This window comes from Eucalyptus grandis, chromosome 9 (genome assembly GCF_016545825.1).
Source record: "Eucalyptus grandis isolate ANBG69807.140 chromosome 9, ASM1654582v1, whole genome shotgun sequence".
In the NCBI taxonomy this organism is placed as follows: Eukaryota; Viridiplantae; Streptophyta; class Magnoliopsida; order Myrtales; family Myrtaceae; genus Eucalyptus; species Eucalyptus grandis.
In genome coordinates this window covers 13968007-13982971 of record NC_052620.1, presented here as the reverse complement: position 1 = coordinate 13982971, position 14965 = coordinate 13968007, and the positions used below count along the sequence as shown (strand labels likewise).

General features: G+C 38.6%; 1 protein-coding gene across 1 annotated transcript; it reads left to right on the top strand.

Annotated features, from left to right (window-relative positions):
* The first annotated feature begins 6792 nt into the window (after positions 1–6792).
* On the top strand, positions 6793–8008 carry LOC104420300 (NAC domain-containing protein 90). Its single transcript, XM_010032164.3, has 3 exons — positions 6793–7009; positions 7158–7465; positions 7739–8008. Exons 1-3 carry the CDS (start codon positions 6853–6855, stop codon positions 8006–8008), a joined length of 735 nt encoding a protein of 244 aa, XP_010030466.1. The 5' UTR covers positions 6793–6852.
* Positions 8009–14965: the final 6957 nt, after the last annotated feature.

Here is a 14965-nt window from a genome sequence, read left to right as displayed (position 1 = left end):
GTGTGAAAATTTGGAGTCCTACTTTCCTATCCCATTGTTTTATTGTCTGAGGATTTTTATCTGCTTCTGCATACGTATTAAAAAGAAAGGGTTAGCGATGCGTCCTGGGACGTCGCTATTAATCGACCAAGGTGAGAGATCGGTGCGTACCCGAGGATTGGGGCGTGACAGAGTGCAAGCAGGGCGAGGCATGATATTCCATTTATTGGTTGGGTACGCATTGCCCAACTAGTCAGATGCATGTTCTAGGAAGTGCGGATGTTCACTTTGCACATGGAAATTCCGAAACCGTACCTTTGGATCGGATTAGTGGTAATGGTGCTGGCTGTGTGAATCCAAGCTGTTTCTTGCAACACAGTACAGTGCTCTTCGTGGATTGATCGATGTTGATGCCCTGAAACTCTCCTTATTCGACTACGACATCGTATGCTGTCAAATGTGACGCAAGCGTTCACGAGATGCATGTTGAATATTCTCCCTCCTCCTTAAACGTCTCTTTCTTTTGCTGCATATATCCATCTTAATTTGTGGGATATCTGAGACATTGCTGGGATACGGAAGCATTTGTAATTGGTCGGTCTTTATATGCGGCTAGAGCCCCTCCTTACTAGCTGTCCGCAACTGAAGCTTCGTGATTCTCATGTCGTACAAGCTTGGAGTCTGCATAAAGCGATGTAAAATTGCAAATCCCTGTTAGTCCGAACACGAATTACGTTGAACCATTAGTCAAGGCTTTGACGGCAAAACCCATGGAGACAAGGCCAGCGAACACGGCTCATTTATTGAAGTGATTGATGTCCGAGACTTTCTAGGGTTTTTTGTGGGTTCAATGAATGACTCTCAATTGTCTTCAAGCAGCAACGCTCTAGGAAAGGGTGTTTCGCTGTTCTCATCCTTGAAAGGACGTGAAGAATAGGAAGGGCGAACGCCGAGCGTAAGCTGAAAACCGAGGAATCTCCGCGTGTCCGAATTGAAGGTAATTCTCAACTACCTAGACAAAGTTCGGACAAATTCAAATACAATAAAATAAAGAAAAGGGTACACGAACATAGAGACAACCCATATCTTTTCGGCCTGATCCGTAGAAGCCCCAATCATTGTATGCATTTTAGCCCAGACCTGGTCGTCGTAGTATCTTACAAGGCGGTCACATTAGATGATGAATATGGAGAAATCCACACATAAGAAAGTAGAGTTTCGAGATTCAAATGTAGAAGTCGATAGGAATGCATATAAGATGGATAACGAGATTTGATCAGTTACGCTCACTCAGTACAGCCAAGCTAGGGATCAACAATGGCTGCACCAAATGAAGTGGCTATGCCATCTCATTTTCTTTGCAAATTTTATTCAAGAGAATTATAATTTACTCACATAATATTTTTAATGAATAAAATTTTGAATTGTGTCACAAAAATTAGATTGATAAGACAACTATCGAATAATGTTTACACTGAATTAGTCATGTTCATAAACTATTCAAATGTTTTCTTTCAAATTTACATTAAAATTTTTGCCTTACTCATCTCACTTTCTCGATCTTGTCATAATTGTCACTCCATATTATTTGATGTTCACTTTATTGAATACCTCTTCACACAAGCAAACATGTCATAGATATAAGTCAAAGAGGAGCAATAAAACTCGACTATCTCTTCTACAAACTAATTGGTTACGCTTACTCATTACAGCTAAGCTAGGGTTATCATCAATAATGGCTGCACCAGATGAAGTGGCTACACCATCTCATTTTCTTTTCAGATTCTTTTTCAAGAGAATTACAATTTACTCACAAGATATTTTTAATGATGACAATTTAACTTGTGTCACAAAAATCAGGTTGATAAAAAAACTATCAAATAATGTTTACATTGAAATAGTCATGTTCATTAACTATTCAAATATTTTTTTTCAATTTACTTTAAAATTTTTGCCTTTCTCCTTTCACTTTCTCGATCTTGCCATAATTATCACTCCATATTATTCGATGTTGACTTTATTGACTATCTCTTCACACAAGCAAACATGTCATAGATATAAGTCAAGGAGGAGCAATAAAACTCGACTACCACTTCTCCGCATTCCACTTGTGGTGCAATGTTCAGTTTAAACCTTAGCTATACAACATGAATGCTTGAGATTGATGAGTCAATCACTAGCTCCAACATCCCCTCTGCTAGAAAATGCCCAAGACGTAAGTTGGCTGGTGGTTCACTCACGACATGACTCAATTTCGTAACTTCGTTAAAGACAAAGCAACATCTTCATCACTAGGCTAGCACACTCGTTGATCCTCTACATGTTATGTTTGAGTTAATTTTATCGTATAGTTTTTAAGATTTCCACCTTTTATCATTTTATATTAATTTCAAGTGTGATTCTTTTCGTCTATAAAGTATTATCTAATTATTCAAACTATCCCCGTAAATTACATTAGTAGAACAATGCAAAGTCAACAATGTAACAAATTAATTGATTATCGATAACAAAAGGATAGGATTGCACACATTGAGAGAGTTAGAAGAGATACTTACCTTCCTTGGGTTTCCTTTTTTTAGCTTTTTTATATTTGTAATGAATTTCTTATGTATAGCTTTTGATAGTTTTTGACATATTATAGGCATGCCCAGATCGAGCTAGATTAGCTCAAGACCTACCATGTCATAACCTTTAAAACTTAGTAACCGTGCTCAAGCTCACCCAAAGGAGCTCTTTTGGCTTATTTGACCCGAGTGGTCCTATGTGAATTCATAAACTACCAAGCTCGCAATAAGATATGTTCTCTCCATATAGGCAATGTCAGTAACATGCCGACAAGGTAACAACTATTTATAGCATCGCATGAAATCAATAATATGATTAAAATGAAGGAAATTAAAATGTGGGTATTGATTAGACTATGGAATGAACCAATAAATATGAATGTCGAGAGATTTAACAGAACTGTGATACAAGTAACCTATACCTCCCAAAGCATATACATATGTACTTTCTTAAATGGCTGCAAGCACAGTGGTCTTCGTCAACGAGGGTTATCCTATTTTTTTCTAGTCGGAGCCAATTCTAATTAGTCAAATTAAAACTCCGACCACAATTGTCTTTTCAAAAGGTCTGCAGGATGGATTCAGATTTCAAAGTTGAGAGGGGCCACAGACGCCACCCCCCACTGAAGCCAAGTGTTGTATTTGTTGAATGATTAGGTGCAAACGTTTACCACATTTGATTTCGAGCGTGTAAGTGATCCCATTGAATAGTAATTCCCAATCACTCTTGAGCATTTTCACCTGAGATAGTTACTCGTACTATCTCAGGTTGACGACGACAACTTTTCCTAATTTCTCTTTCTACTTCAAGTCTCGTTTGATTCGATTTGAAATCAAATTAGCTGACAAACAAGAGTGATAATAGAATATCTTGGAATTCAATTTTGTGGACATGAAAATTTTGGTGGTATGATTCTCGTCCCTTGAGTAACTCTGTTTTTAATGAAAGATTAAAACAAGGCGTCAATTCACTTAAGTGTCTTCGTCCGATATTTGCATTTAAATTAGATCTATCAAAAATAATGTTGAACAAACTTGAAGGATGATAGTAAAATTGCCAAAAGGAAAATGCAAATCTTAGCCTAAAGTGGTTTAAGTGTTGAACATCACTTGTTGGATTTGTGTCATGACATGCTCTTGATCATAAAAGATGGGCCATCAAGAATAGCAAATTAGAGCATGATCCCCTTTTTTCTCCAAGTTCAAGAACAATTCAAAAGATTCCTCATATCTTCTTTCCACTGTCTTCCCCGGGGATTTTCAAAGGAAATCCTGATATTTGACCAAAGAATATGTTACTTATATTGATTACTTCCTCAAGCTAGTCATTTGAATTTTGTGCAAGGACTGTTAAAATGTCCATTGGGTGGCCACATTAGTGAAATAAACTAGATAGAATTCGACTTCTCTATTATATAATAATGGCCAACCCAATATTTTAAACTAATAGATAGAAGAAGATCAAGTACATATAGAGAAAACCCCATAAATAAATAATGTGGATATTTTAACAATAAGAACAACATAAACATTTCTGTTGTCCGAACAAGAAAAAGAATGCACGAGTGTATGTCGTGACCATATATTTCTTAATTCCCAATTGCAATTTTTAATGTTCGTATTGTTTTTCTTTTTCCATTATCGAATGGTGATTTTTGGAGATGAGTAGCATGAAATGGTAGAATATTCTTTGTACGAGGCACTGAGCGCTATTTGGGGTTGATGTAGACCCGGTTAACATGTCACAAATATCATCGACATGCCTGCCAATAAAATCATGATGGAGACATACACCGAAAGTGGAACTTTTTTTTTTTTTCGGTCTAAGAAAGTGGAAGTTTGAATTTTAACCATCCGTGGCAAGAAAAACAGAGCAAGAAAGAATGTTTGCAGTAGTTAATCATGATAAACAGTACTTCTAATTAACCCACCCTGCTGTGGGGGCATTGGTTTGGGTTTTTCCCCCTCTAATTGCGGAAGGAGGGAGGTTCGAGTCACCGCGTGCGCATTAAAGCGTGACTTAAGCGGAGCACCATGGGAGGTGGGTCCCCACGCCAGTGCTCCCTAGGGGTTTACGCTGAGCGCTCGCTGTGAGGCGGTTCCTCCGGTCCCAAAAAAAAAAAAAAAAACAGTACTTCTAATCTGGGGGTCCCTGCCTTGCTTGCTGCTTGGTGAGAAAATCATGGTGAATGGATTCAAGAGGAAAATGTAAGTGCATCTTTCTTTGTTCCTCTTTTTTTTCCCTTTTGCTTTTTTCACAGTTTCAGTAAATCTATTGGATGTATCTGGATTGATTTTTACAATTTTACCTTGTTTTACTTAATCTAAATCTTATGGTGCATGCATATTATAAGCAGTTCCTCTTTTTGTTTTTATATCCCAAGCCCTATTATATTGAAACAAAGAAAGAGTCAATAAGATATATTGAGCCAAATGAGAGTGTATTATTTAAATGAAACGTTTCATTCGATTATCACGCACTATATCACCCAATAATAATGGTTAGTCAAACAATTTCTTGACCTTGGTGATGTTGGAGGCACCGAAAGCCATGTATTATGGAACGGTGAAAAGAAAAGAAGGATAAAGTAAAAACTGAGGAAGTTCTCAAGTTTGAGTGCGTAGCGGCTTTCTTAAGAAGTTTATAAAATGATGGATCTCAAATGGTTTACTAGTCAATCAATGGAAGTCAAGTGGCCACAAGAAAGGTAAACTAAATGAAATAAAGTGCAGTCGGTTCTAATTCTGCCTTTAGTTTTCAGTTTAGAGAGAAATTCAAATGCTTCGGAAGTTTCCTGCTGGAAAATTGACTAACAATACATGTTATTCTTAATCTAGATGCAGAATTTTCTCCGTTCAAACAAAATTATACGTTACTTTAATTTGATTTATTGTTTTCCTTTAGCTGACTTGGAAGTAAACTAAAAGCGTATTGATCCAGAGCAAACTACCACCATCCACGATGCTTCGAGTAAATCTTACTTTTCAGCACTAGATATGTTGAGATTGCATGGTATTCATCTGGGAACCGCTAGCATGACAGCGATGGGCGACGCTTCGCTTAGTGGTAATGAAAAAAACTTTTGATGATTTGATTTAGTGCTGTAACAACTAACAACCCTAGATGTGTTTAAGCAAAACTCTGTGATATAGTACAAACAGTTTCCTTCTTTTGAAGCTGCAATTGACATTGGTCAAGGATTCTATGCATAGAGGGACAAATCGATGCCTCAATTCGAGATTTGAAGAGATGCTTCTAGGCTGATTGAAGTAACTTAATTTTCAAGAAGAATGGCCGCTTGAGATCATGTTCTCCTTTGATTCAAGAAAAGATTATATAGACTTATGTGATCATTAGAATCACCCCAACATGAAACATTCTTAGGAGTGAATCTTGTTTTGTGGATCCAAGATAAAGCAAAATCTATCACTTTTGATATGGCATTAGCTTGACCTAGTATGACAGATTGTGACAATAGTACATTTAGTTCACATGGGTAAGTAATATCACTTATGCATTCTGATTCAATGGATCTAACCATGTATCTTTTTTATTTTTTGGTAGAAACCATGTATCTTTTTTTCGATGCCAAAAAAGTAAGATTTCTTATGATTTGGGTCTGTACGAACCGAAACAATTTTAGTAAACCCCCATGTGGACGCAAAAAAGCAAAACATATGGCAGCACATCACATGAGCTATTAAATCAATCTAAAAGTATATTTTAATTAAAAAGCAATTATGCTGAAAATAAATAAATAAAAACTAAGAGGGAGCATACTTAAGAAGCTTGTTAATCAACCAAATAAGAAAAAATTTACTGTATTTAATATAATACGTTCTCTCTAGTTATTTGTAATCATTGTTTTGAAAAACCAAATATTGCTTATTAAATTATATCGAATAAGTATTCTGAGACTATCAGTACCCGAGGCCAATACCTCCCTTTTGACAGCTACAATCGTTGTGGAAGAACCGAGGCGGTGAGGCGCCGGCCACTGCTCGTTTCTCTTGTCACTTCATGTCAAATCCTTGACCCAACCGCGTTGATGTTATCATGTGCAAGAGGACGCAGTTGACACGCCGTCTCTTCACTCGTCATGGTCTCCTCCCTCCTGCATTCTTTCCTTCAAAAACCCTAGATCATCTCAACACACTCTCCTCCTGCTCGCGATCCCTACATATACGTAATTGACTTGCTAACTCAAATCCGCGCCCAACTAAAGCTTTACCTCATCGTAGTGTTCAACAACACAGAATCTTTATCTACCGATCCATCTCGAAACCTTAGGACCCAAAACAACCAGATATGGAGAAGTACCCGACAGGTTTCAGGTTCTGTCCAACTGAGGAAGAGCTCATTTCGTTCTATTTGCATAACCAACTTGGTGGCCTTAAGCAGGATGAGCTTCACCGTGTCATCCCTGTCCTCGACATTTTCAACACTGAGCCATGGAATCTCCCACGTAAGACACAGTCCGCGTGCATGCGATTCTTTCACATCCCCTACATTGATTGGACTGTGCACTAAAAATGGGTTCTTGAAAATTACAAATGCCCATTACCAGTGAACTTTCTTTTCCCTACATTTTTTTTGGTGAATTTGTGTTGCAGAGCTTGCGGGAGAGCTGTGCAGAGAAGACAGAGAGCAGTGGTTCTTCTTCGCGCCCCTGCAGGAGAGGGAGGCGAGAGGAGGGCGGCCCAGCCGGAGCATGGCCACCGGCTACTGGAAAGCCACCGGGTCTCCCGGTTACGTCTACTCGTCGGACAACAAGGTGATCGGCGTGAAGAAGTCAATGATTTTCTACATGGGAAAACCTCCCACAGGAAGAAAGACCCACTGGAAATTGAACGAGTACAGGGCCATTGAACTCTCGCCGACCAATCTCGATTCTACGAGCAGTAATATTTCCATTCCTGAGGTGATCGTATCAAGAAATTCGGACCTTTATTTCAACTTTTTCAAACATAGAAAGCATAAAATAACTTCGCGTGCATGACGTCTAGGTTATCTAATTTTGACTTTGAATAATCGTTCTTGCACTGGTTTTCTGTCATGTACTTTAGCGGTGCCGCGCAGTTGCAGACTAATAAATTTACGTCTCTTCTTTAGTTCTTACTTGGACTTTTACAGAAAAAATGCAATAAACATTTTTTTCTGTGTGTTTGATTTTTCGGAAATAATGTACTTACAGCTAAGGCGTGAATTCGCATTGTGCCGAGTGTATGTGGTGTCCGGGAGGTCTCGAGCATTTGATCGTCGGCGACTGGAAGCGGTGGCTAGAGAGACAACAATCCAAGGTAGCGACAACACTGCTAGCAGCGAAGGCGGGCACGAAGGTGGTGGATGTGCAGATGCATCATCATCAGAAGCAGTAGCGGCCAATGCAGGAAGTTCACATCAATGGGAGATGGCAAGTTTGGAAGACCCAATTTGGGATTGGGAGCAACTGGATTGGCTCTAATTTCATGAAGAGGTACTCTCATGATGGAGTTGTCACATCTACATGTATTGAAGCCCTTCATCATTATATGTATCCATGTATATTTATCGAAGACGTTGTGCTTGATACCTACTTAAGAGGCAAGCCAAATGATATATGCAGCCTAAATGTGTGTAAGTGAATCATATGCATATACTATCTATCCAATTTTCAATATAGAATTGATTGGGCCTAGGAAGACCTAACTTGATAGATTAGGCTCAAGAAGAAAATTGATTTGTGATTTTGGGCAAATCGGCAAACCTCTACGCCAAATTAGAAAAATAGACATATCCGAGTGAACTTTTCCATTTATATATCTTTTTACATTGATGATGGATGCGTCAAAGAGCTTGTGACTTGTTGTTTATAAGAAAATCATTTGATTCAATATTGGATGCCACGGTCAATCTTAGCACAAATCCTAGCAAATTAGGGCTAGTAACATGTTGGATTATACTATCAAATTATTAGGAAAAAAAATGGGATATCTGCAATTATATATGTAAAGTTCATTACATTTGTGCCGGGAACTCCATATTTATAATTTTTTTCATAAATAAAAATTATTGCATTTCTGTCAGCTATTCCATTTACATGAACAACAAATAATTATGAATTAGTAGGATGCACGTTTATATTAAAATTAGTAAAGTACAAGTGAATTTATGCTTTACATCTCACAATATTGCTGTATGGATCGTTTTTAATCATGATTTTGTGAAAGAAATGATATAAAATCATAAATAACAAATAAAATTATAATATCTATTGCTACATATGTCTTTTTAAAGACATTTTATAGGGCATCTTGTATCTTTATGTAACGTAACCCTAAATAGGTAAACAATAAAGGATGGGGACCTTGTGCATATGACCTTATTCCGTGGAAAAAATTTATACTCACCATTTCAAATTTTTAGAAACTGGAACCTAGTCCTTGACTTTTACTACAGATCCTGGATCCACTCAGCCATGTCGATTCCGAAGGTTTTCCTACAAAAACCCTATATTAGGATGGTTCATATTGCATTATTTCCAGAAGTGTAATTAACTATTTTCAAAGATTTCTCTCGCTAATAACTTGCCTTAGGTGTCGCTCGAATAAATAAGAAGTATATAAGCGATGGAAAAATTTCCGATACATAGACGGCGAAAATTTTTTAACAACCCATCACTATTACTATATCCAAATTTTTATGATAAAAAAAGATAGCTTATGAAAGAAAAACATTTACACGACCTTTATACCTTAAATTAGTCCAACAGAGAATATGAAGCTACACCAATGCATACATACAGTGCATATGGTTTACGCATTAACTTGCGCAATAGTCTACATGTAGAATTGTAACTTTATGTTCTGTCATGGTTTGAGATTTACTTATTGCAATAATTTATTGATTTTTAAACTATAAGAATCTAATGTATACTAAATGAGTTCATTTTATGATGTCAATTAGTACATTAAAAATTGTAAAATTTCCTTATTTAGTTACTTAATCAGAGGAATACTTTTTAACAAAATCTATTCAATATTGAGATGATATAGGTTCATGGGCCATGAATGAGAACAATAATCGATTTTACTTATCAAATTACAAAAGGAATTGCGCACCTCTCCCTTTCACGTCATCAATTGGAAACGCACGAAGAGTAACAAATAAATTCCACTTCTACTGGTAATAAGATAAGACCTCTAGTATCGCAATCGGGAAAAATTGAGCTGTTCATATTTGTTGGGCGTTTTAGGTCCTTACTGGAGCAAATGATGGAGCTTTTGATTTTCATTGTGGTGTAGTTTTGATTACTTGTGTGAGAGAAGGAGATGTGATTTTCAGTGAAGCCGAGAGGATTGCAAGCTTTGTGCTTATTCGGAGTTGCTACGCTTTTTTCTTTTTTTGCTTAATCCGAATTTTTTATGAATTTAAATGAGAAATTCGACTATAACATGAAAATCTCCTCGGAATCTATTGACGCCTAAATCTGGCAAAGTATTTAGGATAAAAATTGCATAGAAAATTAGAGACCAATTTGACCCTAACAAAAATTATTTTCATATCACCTAGTCTTAATTTTTATTTGTATCAATTAAGTTTTATTTCCTATTTTATTTTCCATCCTAATTATTATCATAATTATTTTGAAGAAAGATCCACAATAATTAGTCTTTTTTACCCTGTTTTCGGATAAATCAATTATATTTTTTTAAAAAAATGGCCCACAGAGGCTGGGCTTTCACGCCCAGCCCCTTCTTCTTCTTTTTCACCCACGCGGACCGAGGGCCCATTCGCACCTATTCTTTCCCAAGGGGGAGGCCAGTTGGCACGCCAAGGATCAGCGGTTGAGGCCTCCGTCGACCGGGCCCTCAACCTACAAATAAGGCTTCCGACGGAGGCCCAAACACACACACACACAGAGATTGGAGGAGCGAGCTCGGAGGACTCCTCCTGAGAGAAATTTAGGGAGCCTTGAGAGTGAGCAAGTCCGAGAGGGAAGGAAGAGAGAGGCAGATCTAGCGAAGGTCGAGGAGAAAGAGAGAGCCTGAGACCAAGAGAGACCTGTGTGAGCGAGCGAGATTTGAGGGTGGAGGAGCAAGAAATTGGGGCCGAGAGAGAGAGATATTCAAGGAGAGAAGCCTCCCGAGCGAGACTGCAGTGCCTGCGTCACCGCCGGCCAAACCTTTCTTCTTCCCCTTCATGTCTTGCTCGGCTTTTCTTTTCTTTGTTTTGGGTGTCCCTTTGCCGTTGTCGTTGTGGCTCATTCGGTCAGGGACGTCAGAGGCAAGGACCCCTGCTGTGTAGTTATGGCTCGGCCAAGGACCAAGCCCATAGTTTGGGCTTGCCAGGGCGACGCCCAAGTGCCAACGTCACCGTCTCAACTAACCAGGTCGAGAGAGAGAGAGAGAGAGAGAGAGAGAGAGAGAGAGAGAGCAAAGTGGGATGGAGCCCTGCCGCCGCGTGTAACGCTTGCCCGACGCCACTGCCATTCAACCACTAACGACGCCGCCCTTGACCATAGGCGTCGCCCCCTATCCACCGTCGTCCCTGCCATTGCTCGCCCCCATTCGTGTCGCACCTCAAAACCCTAGCCACGGCGCCCTACATCTTGGCCTGAACTGGCTGAGCAACTTGCTACTCGCCGTCGCCCCCGCCCCTCGCGTCTCGGGTCAGGCACACTCTCAGCCGCAACCGAGAGTCAGATCGGCAACTGAAAATCGGGTCGGGCGCGTGGGTCTCAGTCGGGTAGAGTTCTAGCCGATTCGCGCCAGACACACGTGGGCTTTGCAAAGTTGTGGCCCTATTTTTATTTTAAAAAAGAATTTACGGGCTGGAATGTTTTTAAAGAAAAGAGAGGAATCTTCGGTTGGGCTCGCACTTCAGGCCCATCTAGGCCAATGGCTGACGAGCTAGGTCGGTCCCAACCCGGGAATCCAACCGGGGTTGTTTTTTATAATATATTATTATTATATTAATAATAAAAATATTTTAATAAAAATAAAATATCATAAAAATAAAATAAAATAAATAATTTATTCTCTAAAAATCAGAAAAAATCCAAAAATATTTTTTTTATTTTCCAAAAGTAGAAAAAGCCCCCAAAATATAGTTTTTGATTAGTTTTCTCCATAAATGCATGGAAAGCCCTTGAAAAACCTTTAAGAAAAAAAGAAAAGAAATGCGTTTAAGTTCTTGGAAGCAAATATTGACCTATCCAATTGCACCCATAGGATGCATGGACTTCTACTTCCTTAATCTGGCTAGGGATTGAATTCTATAATTCATGATTGGTATAAAATGCTGCATAAATGCTTTACTTGATGTTTAAATAAGATTAGGTACCACAAGGAAATTAGTGATTGACTAATGTAATTAAGTCCCCGATCTTAATTTCTTTGATTGTATAGAAGCGAAGTACTTCTCCTGATATTTCACTTGGATTTCTAATCAACTTACCCCAAATCAATTTAGTAGTGACTTATATTTAAAAATTGACTTGCAGGTCAAAAACTCAAGCCATAAATCATGAATTGATGGGCTTGGGAGAGCCCAAGCTAAGCCTAATAGACTTAGCAAACCATTAGCCTCCGCACGGGGCTATGTGTAAGGGCGTTGGAAAAGGGAGGTTGCAATAGCTTAACAACTCCACTAAATATTGCTTTTGTGGACTTAGGCTTTTTTGTCTTGTTTAAATGTTAGCGATCAATTTTAATTTCATCAAAATAAAACGTTTTGTGATTATAAATTGTTGTGCATGTTTTAATGTTTTAGCACTACACGTGGCACACATAATCCGACCATCGAACCTAAGCCACCACAGGATATTTTAGGATGATGTTAAGAAAGATACGGCCTTGAATGAGAGATTACGATGTAGAGGTTACCTTTCTTTTCCCCGAATTTCTTTTGGTAGAGCCGAGATTAAAAGGATACAATGCCAACACGAGATTGCAACAAGTAGACACCCTCTTAATCTCACAAAACCTTCTCAGTGAGACATTAAGCCGCACGTATCATGTGTATGTCTATGTACTTGCCATTTTCTTTAAAAGTAAAGTTATTTCTTTATCTTTTTTTAACTCAATCTATTTACTTTATTGGCCCATGGCAATTTAGGTCAATTTTTCAAGTCTCAGTTTATATGTGATGGGAAAAGACAATATCCAGTTTATTCCCGCTCCCAAAGCGGAGCTCTTTAGATGGTGGGGTTAGTTGGACCAACTCGCCCAAAGCCGTGTAAAAGCCAAAATGGGTCATCTCTTGTCATTGTTCCAAATCCATGTTCGTCCTGAAGTCTTACATGCAATAGCAAATTTTTGGTGCCCTAAGACATCCACTTTTGTGTTTGGTAGGTCCGAACTAACCCAAACTCTAGAAGAACATAGCACCTTTATCAGAAAGCCCCTTGTGAGTAAGCTGGTGAGGCCACCAATAGCTTTTGACCCACTGTAGGTTAGCACGACTTTTAAAAACTGAAATTCATGTTGTAAGGGAAATTCTTGAAGCCAACCATAATACCTGCCCACTACCGTTTTTGACTAACTATTTTGAAAATCAACCGATGATCCAAAAAAGCAAGAATTTCCTCCTAGCTTTTTTCAGGTTCATCATTTTTCCCCATCAAAAGGATGCTTTTAAAGAAACATTATTATCCCTTGATCATTTTAAAGAAAACATAGAAAAAATCTTATGGGCCTCCTCAGAAATTTTACAAGTCCGATTCTTTTCACACTTAAAAGAATTTGGATGTCACATGCAATTATTTGAAATAAATGATTTAGAAAACCCACTATAGAGATTTGTAGTTCTAAGACCATGCATCCCAAACCAAAGCTATTTTAATTGGATAAATTCCCTAAGGGACCCCACTCTCGAGGCATTCCTATGGTGTGCTAGTTGGTTCCACGAAAAGAGAGCCCACTTTGCCTATAAACGTTGCAATCTGATCCCATTACTTGGCGTCACTAGTGCCACTCGCTATTACCCATATAGGGTGGCACGTCAGTACGAAGCCCTTAAGGAGATCCTGTCACCTTTCAAGATGAAGATCTCTCCAATCCTTTTCACCCATAAAAGTTGTGATTACGCATTCAAGATTCACATAATCAAGAATACATAAGCAAATGCCATCGCAAAAGGATCGTGTTGCCTTAAGGGCTCAAGGGACAGGAAAAGGCCCATCACGCCTCTAAATCCTACATCCACAACCACCGGATCCCAACAAGACGACGACTATTGATCCCTAACCTAGCTAGCAAAATCAGTCTACAAGAGCAAATTGAGCATTTACGAAGGGGCTTGGGAATAAGTGGGTACATATCTCAAAGCCAATCTAAGAAAGCAAACAACTTCACAAGACTAAGGCTCCCCGTCGCATATAAAATAGTGGTCACATGCCCGCAGCGTCAATGTTTAGAAAGTTTCATCTTGTTCCTAGTCCTATTGTTTAAGGACTTTTGTTCAATGTATAGTATTTCGTTGTCATTCCAAGTTTAGATGTTAAAGATGACTTGTCTATGAAATCCTCTTTTGATAAATAAAATTACTTGGACCATTGCCATGGATCAATCTTAATTTATTCTTGTGCTCATTCATCTATTTTGCGACACCATTTGATTATGAATCACCGACCACCAATCGCTCACGCATGGCCACAAGCAATAATGGCCGATCAAAATGATGTGCAAAATCGCCTCGCTAATATTGAAGATGGCATGGGACAAATGTCCATTATCTTTCGACAACTCTCGACGCAAATGGAGTCCGCTCAGACCAAGCCTAATCCCGTGGCCGCTTTATCATAGGAAAACACACCCGCGACACCTGTGAACTCGCTAAAGGATGACCAACAAGACAGAAACTTTACTAGGATCATGAAAAAGCTGAGCCAACTGTAAGATCAAGACCCCATTAATCCATTAGTTATGCCGCTGTTAAAATTCTAGAAGAGCTCAAAGTGCTTGAGTGCGAGACGTACGCCAATGCCTCTTATCTAGAGGTCTATTTGCAAGCCTACCTGGTATGAAGGATAATTTGATCATACAAATGAAATCTGATTGGCCCCATCCTACGATTGTACATTGTAAGGAATGTTAGTCTACTTAAGACTTAGGAAGAATTGACTAATGCTTTCCACAAAGAATATAATATTGACATCGACATCAACATTACCTCGCCTTACGAAGAGCTGGTAGGCACAAAGACAAAGGATAATGAGTTCTTAAAGGCACATGCCATGTTAGGGAGGAGCTCAACCATCTAGTTTGATTCACAGCCAACAAAAGAAAGATCGATGAGAGAAAATATTGATGCTGAAAGGGTCAGTGAGTACACCTAGAGGGGGTGAATAGGTGTAAATAAAAATTTTCGCAGGACTTAATGAAAGTAATTTTCTTTTTAGAAGAAGTTAGACATTAAGCGTATTTCAACTTTAAGCAAA